This window comes from Leguminivora glycinivorella, chromosome 19, assembly GCF_023078275.1.
Source record: "Leguminivora glycinivorella isolate SPB_JAAS2020 chromosome 19, LegGlyc_1.1, whole genome shotgun sequence".
In the NCBI taxonomy this organism is placed as follows: domain Eukaryota; kingdom Metazoa; phylum Arthropoda; class Insecta; order Lepidoptera; family Tortricidae; genus Leguminivora; species Leguminivora glycinivorella.
The window spans coordinates 18,104,442-18,111,717 of record NC_062989.1 but is presented as its reverse complement, the minus strand read 5'-3'; the positions used below and the strand labels follow the sequence as shown (position 1 = coordinate 18,111,717).

Below are 7,276 nucleotides of genomic sequence, written 5' to 3'. Positions count from 1 at the left end.
AATAAATCTATTGAGCGAACATGATGGTACATTTTATAAAGTTAAAATTAATAAGTTAATATTTATTACTTCACTTCACTGACTAAAACAAAGAATAACACAAACGTTAGGGGCTATTTCATTGTAAAATCAATTTGAATTTACTATTGAGGGGCCTATTTGACTATAGCAGGTATTAACAATAGGCGATATAGATCACCAATTCTGCATCGTGTGGTAATATCACGGATTCCAATTATCAAAAGCGACTTATCAACTCGGATTATATGTGAGTGTCCACTTCCTCGATTGCTATAAAGCCGCTTGATCGTTTATTCATATAAAGAAGCAAGTAAATATCGCCTTAATAGTAACCGACAAAGTGGGACGTTTTCCTAAACTAAACACACTCACATATTACAGTTTAGATGTCCTATATTGCAACATCTTTAAAAATTTACCCTATCTCAGTCACATTCCCCTTTTCTAACTTTCTCGAGTCAAATGGGCCCCTCGCTAATTGGTTTCAATTTATTTCTACCATTTGCGAATTCTTATGCTGAATTATTGCTCACAATTTTTTTTTTTAAGCGGTAAACTTCAGTTTTTCATGGCTTTATTACAAAGGAACTTCTTAAGAAATAGGAGTAAATAAAAACATAAAAACTACATTTCATTTGAACTAGCCTAAGTAAAATCAGAGTATCACGCATATAAATAATATAAATAGGTGTGTGTATATTTTACTATTTACTTAACGTCCAATACGTACAATCAATCAATTTGAATCCTAGGCCACTGTAGAACCTTTTCACAGTCAACGTCAAAAGTGGCTTCTATGGCCAATGATGCACGGTGTCAATAAGACAGGGTTCTAGAGTGGCCTATGGTTCAAATTAGTTGACCGTACATTCGATAAGACTATAGGTATGCTCGGGGTGGCCTATTATCAAGATAATTATCAGATAATATGTGACAAGCCATGGTAAAAGGTACCATGGCTTGTCACATATTATGGCTACGACGGATTGTTAATGACGATTCAGTACTAAAGCGATGCTAAGCAAAATAAACCACCAAGTCATTGGTTACCTTTACCCGTGGAACGTCACATTTTGAAAATATGTTAAACTCAAACATCAAGCAGTTTATGCCTAGCAAGATAGATATAAGGCTCTACTAAACAAAGAGTCTACTGAAAAAGACCGCCCGAGAGGAAAGGCAGCTTATGTTTACGAAAAAGTCATGAAATATGTAAATTACAATGTAATAATAGTTATTTTCCCCTCACTAGCTCGGAAACACGTGTTTTGTCCTTTAATACCAGCGGGTAAAAACGCATTTTATCCACTAGTGGGTAAAGTAATTTGACCTTGAATAAAGTCAAATTAACTGCTTTAAAATTGATAAAAATAGGTGAATCTAGTAATAAAGATGATTTACCACCTGTGGAACTACTGGAAGGAGTTTTTAAACGCATTTTTTGCGTTGTAGTTTCCTCGCTGTAGTGAGGGGAAAAGTTTTGTGTTACACTCGGGTGCAAATGTATTTTACTTCTCGTGTGTTAAAAACTCGCAAGTTCAGGATTCTATTCTCGAACCACTCGCTTCGCTCGTGGTTCAACTATAGAATCCTTTCACTTGCTCGTTTTTCAATTCCACACTCGGCGTTAAAATACAACTTTGCCCCCTTGTATAACAAATAAATTTGTTATTAATAATTAATTTGTTAATTTGTAATTGTTTGCGAGGTTTTTAACACACGAGAAGTAAAATACATTTGCACCCGAGTGTAACACAACACTTTTCCCCTCACTTTAGCGAGGAATCTACAACACAAAAAATGCGTTTATCACTGCTTCCAGTAGTTCCACAGGTGGTAAATCATCTTTATTACTAGATTCACCTATTTTTATCAATTTTAAAGCAGTTAATTTGACTTTATTCAAGGTCAAATTACTTTACCCACTAGTGGATAAAATGCGTTTTTACCCGCTGTGATTAAAGGACAAAACACGAGTTTCCGAGCTAGTGAGGGGAAAATAATATTAAGTATACGTTAGCTATTAAATTAGAATAATGACTTTTCTTAAACATGGGCTGCCTTTCCACTCAGACGGTCTTGTTGAGCAGAAAAATAGCCTTATAGTTATATCAATCCTGCCAGGTATCAAATCAATAACTCGGCTTACATATTATGTCGCTATGCGATTGCTATACTGAAACACATCTACTTTGTCAGTAAAGCAAACGCTTTACTTTACTTACAATACTTTTATTTAACACAGTTTACACAGTCCATACTTTCACAGAAATAAATTAACGAATAAATAATGTAAAAAGATAAGCTGAAGTCCACAGCTGGCAGAAATAAAACTTAAACTAAAATAAATTAAAATAGATAAATAAAATATAAGTTAAGTAAGAAAAATCACAAAAATGCACGACCCTTGTAGTGTATGAAAACATGCGTTGTCTTGAGATCAGAAACACAGATTGCTCGTTTTTTCTTTCAACTTCAGAGATAAATCGATGGTTGTGCGACTCAAACTAGTACAATAACTGCAGGTTGATCTGCGGTACGAGGTTGACTTAACTTAAATATATGAGATTGAGTCACACAAAGTAACATTGATAGTATGTCATTTGTAAAAGTATGTATTAGAAAAAGTTTCAGTTTTATGGTCAGTTATTATATCTGATACTGTAGGTAGGTACAATACGATGTACCTGTAAGAAGTAATGTACGGTCAACCAATGTCAAAATACATTAGAAACCTGTCATATTGACACTGTCCTTTAGTTGCTATAATATATAAATCACTTTGGCGTTTACTATGAAATGGTTCTACAGTGGCCTAGGATTCGAATGGGTTGACTCAGTTCTGTAAATTAATTCAATTTTAAAGTAAAAATACAGTTTCTCTTTCATAAAAAGTCCATCAACAGTTAATACCTATAGAATAGCGGTTCATATGGGATACCATTCAATCTTTTTTGAAAGAATACTTTTCCGCAGGCTAGTTTTGCGCCCTATTCATTTATATATTTTTAATTAAATTACACGTAATAGTCGTAAAAAGGTAACTAAAAATCAAGCGATACAAATCAATAAATTACATTATAGCTACATATGTATACAAATCTTTACATAGGCATATGCTTTACAACTAACATTATATGCGCTGAGACAATATGGCGTCGGCCGTGTAAAGTAACAATAATATAGATAGGTACGTACAATTATATACAATTTGTAATTTTACTCTATTATGCTAAAACTTTTAATAAATAGTTAAAACTCGTCACCAGTCACACAGACACACACAACCACTAAAACAGTTTATTTCAGTTCTCTCGCGACGCATGTTTTGAACCATACTTCAATTCAGTCGAAGTCAGGAGTCGGAGGACTTCCTACATCGATTAATTTTACATATATCAGCTCCATTTAGATGGCTACGGATAACAGAGTCGATCGATCAAAAACCTCAATGTACCGAAAGTAGCATGCGATTTCTCGAGCCGACTATCTGGACCACAGCTTCGAGCTGCTCTCTTATTGACCTGCAATATTGCACGAGCTCTGCCGAGTGAAGGCATATTCGTGGGCCCCACGCGGCGGACCTGGGCTGGTCTGCGCCGGAGACGGGGCGGGGCTGGCCGGCGCGGCGCTAGAGAGCGGAGCGCGCGCGGCGCCGCCAGCGCTGCAGCTCGCGCTCGCACGTGGCTCGCAGCCCCCCGCCCGCGCCCGCGCCCGCGGCCCCGGCACTCGCGCGCCGCGGCTAGCTGCCGTCGCAGTAGGCCGTCGCCCACGGCGGGTCCAGCTGCGGGTCCTGCAGCGGCCGCAGCAGCCGCGCCGACGTCCAGTGGTAGAAGATCTTCGCGCGGAACCCCTCGCCCCGCCGCCGGAACGAGTCCTCCGCGAAGCGCGCCGCCGCGCACTCCACGCGCACCTTGCGCTGCGGCCCCTGCAGCCCCGCCGGCGGCTCCACCACCTCCTTGGTCACGTTCGAGGCGCAGTTACAAGGCTGCGCGCGCTGCACCGGCCGCCGTCGCAAACAGTACGGCCGAGTGAAGTCCCGCTCCGCCGGCGGCCTCTCCGACAGACACCTGATAAACTCCAGCGTCGCGTGCCGCCGTAACGCCCCGACGTACGCCGAACGCAGCGGCAGATCGAGATCTAAAACTTCCAGCTTCGGCATGGAAGCGGCCAGTTTCAAAACTCCCTCGGGCGTGATGCGGCACCGCCAAGCTTCTAACACCTTTAGGTGTGGCAGGCGAGCGGCCAGCGACGCGATGTGCTCGTCGCCGAGCGACGAGCCGCTGAGCGCGAGCTCCTCGATCCCCTTCGGCAGCCGCTGGATCACCTCGCAGAAGTAGGTGCGGCGCACCATCACCGCGCCGGTCACGTGCAGCCGCCGCAGCCCCTGCGGGCGCGTCGCGCGGATCGCGTCCTCGGCGGACATCAGCCAGCAGCTGTACAGCTGCAGGTTCACCATGTTGGCGCAGTCCCCGATGGCCTCGTACATGTGCGAGCGCAGGTCCGCGCAGCGCAGCGTCAGCTCCGTCAGGTGCTCCTTCCGCGCGCGCAGGAGCGCCAGCAGCCGCGTCGGCGGCGTGAACAGCGCCTCCCCGTACATGTGCAGCCCGCGCAGCTGGCACCGCTCGGCTCCGGGGAAGCGCGCCGTGTAGCTGTTGACGACCAGCGACTGCAGGCGATCCGCCACCGCCGAGTCCGACACGTCCCGCGCCGCGCACGCCGTGAACACATCTAGATGCTTCAAATTGGGCAACGCGCCCAGCAAAGCTATCTCGTCGTTGGAGAATCGTACGCCGGAGTGGCAGGAGAGTTCCCGCAGGTGCTTCATGCGGATCGTGGCGGTGAGCAGGGAAGGTATGGAGCACTGGAGGCCCGAGGTGACTATGAGAGAGCGCAGGGTGTTGGGCAGCCTCGGCAGCTGCAGACGGCAGTGTATGGAGGCGGCGCGGCGGCGCACGAGCGCGGCCCAGCGGCGGTTGACGCGCGCGGCGCCGGCCACCAGCTCGCGCGCGGGGAGGCGCTCGAGGATGAGCAGCAGCACCTCGTCCGGGAGCCGCTCGATGCTCATGGGGCGCCGCGCCGCCGCCAGCGCGGCGCGGTGCGCGCGGCATTGCGGGCAGTAGATACCCATCACTTATTGCACTGATGTCAACCTCTTTGCATTCCGCTAAGACGACGACGCGCACAGGAGTGTTAATTACTAGTGAGAATGGCCTCTATAGCATAAATATATCCATGACTTGTGTATACTTGCGGCTCTGCAGGCTATTTCATAGATTCCAGTCTCCCGTTGAGGCACTACAGTCAACATCACCTCGCCATGACTAGAGGAGACGTGGTGACGCCGCGACAGGCATCTGAAAACACAATCAAATATATTTTGTGACTTCCTGCAGGTAAGCAAATGAAGTGACAGTGTGATATTTCACCAGTTCCTAATTCATCATCAGCCCACAAAGAGTGGGACAGGGACTCAGGTATTTTTTTTTAAACTTAATTTTATCATAAGTTTTATACCTGACTTCCAAACCTTCAATGCATTTTGAACATTATTTTTTAGATATTTCAGAGTAGTATAAACATAATAATACTTTTGGTTTGGGACTTTGGTTGTTTCAAGTATCTAGTACTTACTACAGTTACATACTACACCCATTGATATCTTTATTGTAAGCTTGGCTTAAGTGGTGTTGTAAAACAAACTTTTATGATAATTATGATTTTTAAGATAAGTGATTTGTATACAAATAGTTTTTTATTTTTATTTTAACAGCATTTCAGGCATGATTTTATAATGTCTCATAAGCATGTTGAGTTATTATACAACTCACAAAGAAACAGTAAATAAAATTGTTTCTAACGGGCATATTCTTAATGTGTCACTACAGTCAAATGTCAATATGAAGGCAAGTAGATTTGAACCAAGCTAAAACTGCACAGATGTTGCAAAAGAAGTATAGCAAAATTCCTTTAAACATAAAAGTCAGTGTCAACAGTTCACTCTGGTGGAATCTTGTATGTTTTGATAAAAAGAGGCACTGACTAGCCCATTGTTAATAGTTTTCATCATCGTTATGAAAACCTCAAGTGGGTTGGTTTAACAAGTGTAGCGTGTAATTTGTCTTTCTGTGCTGGCTCTGGGAAACACAAGCTGACTACTCACAAATAAATTAAGACTACAAAGATGAGGCATATTCCCCAGATTTGGCTGCTTTAGATTTGCCACCTCATTAAATGAAGATAATATATCGAAGAAAGTTAACTTTCTGGTGTGGGCCATGGCTCCGTTGGCCCAATATGGCTAAATTGGCCCATAAGTAATTAACAGACACTAACTTAATACACATACCCAATGTGGTGATCATCCTACAGCATACCTATTCTCTAACATTTTATATTTCAATGAAAGTTGCCTATGACTCACCTTTATCCAAATGCCTCATTCCATTACTTTAATGAGAGGTATGGTGATATTTAAGGGTAAATAAACATCTTGCTAATCACCAACTCAATAATGGGCCAGAAAATTACTGGTAAGGTGGTAAATACTTTTTTTTTCAATGGCTTTTTGCACAAATGTTTTTATTTTATTTCCATTAACAAACAAATGTATATTTATTGAGTTATTTAATGATTGCACAACATTTACTTATTTAAAATAAATTGACAGTAATAAAAACTTTCAGGATATGAGAATGTCTCAATACGAATCATAAATATGTAACCACACCCTTATTTAGTTCACATTAAAGTGATACCTGTAGTATTTATACATTTCGAAACTGTTATGTATAATCCATATTTATATATTAGCACAAAAACATAATATAATGGGTCGGGTCAAGATGTACACACTCATTTTGAGTATTTCTGCTCATTGAAAACCACCACCAAGGACAACAAGAAAACAGCCCAACAATCGAACATGCACAACAAAAAATACATCGCAATTAAAAAGGATCCACAAACAAAAACACGAAGAAAACCTACAACCTAAGCGCGGCTTTCTTCTAAAAGGGGAACAATAAATAGTTTATGACAATCACCTGTTGTTTTGTGGGGGCTCGTATTCAGCAAATCAGCAAAATCCTGATTATTTACAAAACGTATACTGCAAAATCTGCACATTGCAGGTTAGCATTCATCAGATGACGTTGACAGATGTTTTGATAAGTTGGTCCAAATTGAGCTGAAATTTACAACCTATGCCAAATTTAACTGGAAATATTATCGTAAAACTTTAAGAAAATTATTG

General features: G+C 42.3%; 1 protein-coding gene across 1 annotated transcript; it reads right to left on the bottom strand.

Moving 5' to 3' along the window:
* Positions 1 to 1,923: 1,923 nt before the first annotated feature.
* On the bottom strand, positions 1,924 to 7,269 carry LOC125236314. Its single transcript, XM_048143067.1, has 2 exons — positions 7,068 to 7,269; positions 1,924 to 5,378 (listed from the first exon to the last, which is right to left on the bottom strand). Exon 2 carries the CDS (start codon positions 5,150 to 5,152, stop codon positions 3,764 to 3,766), a length of 1,389 nt encoding a protein of 462 aa, XP_047999024.1. The 5' UTR covers positions 5,153 to 5,378; positions 7,068 to 7,269; the 3' UTR covers positions 1,924 to 3,763.
* Positions 7,270 to 7,276: the final 7 nt, after the last annotated feature.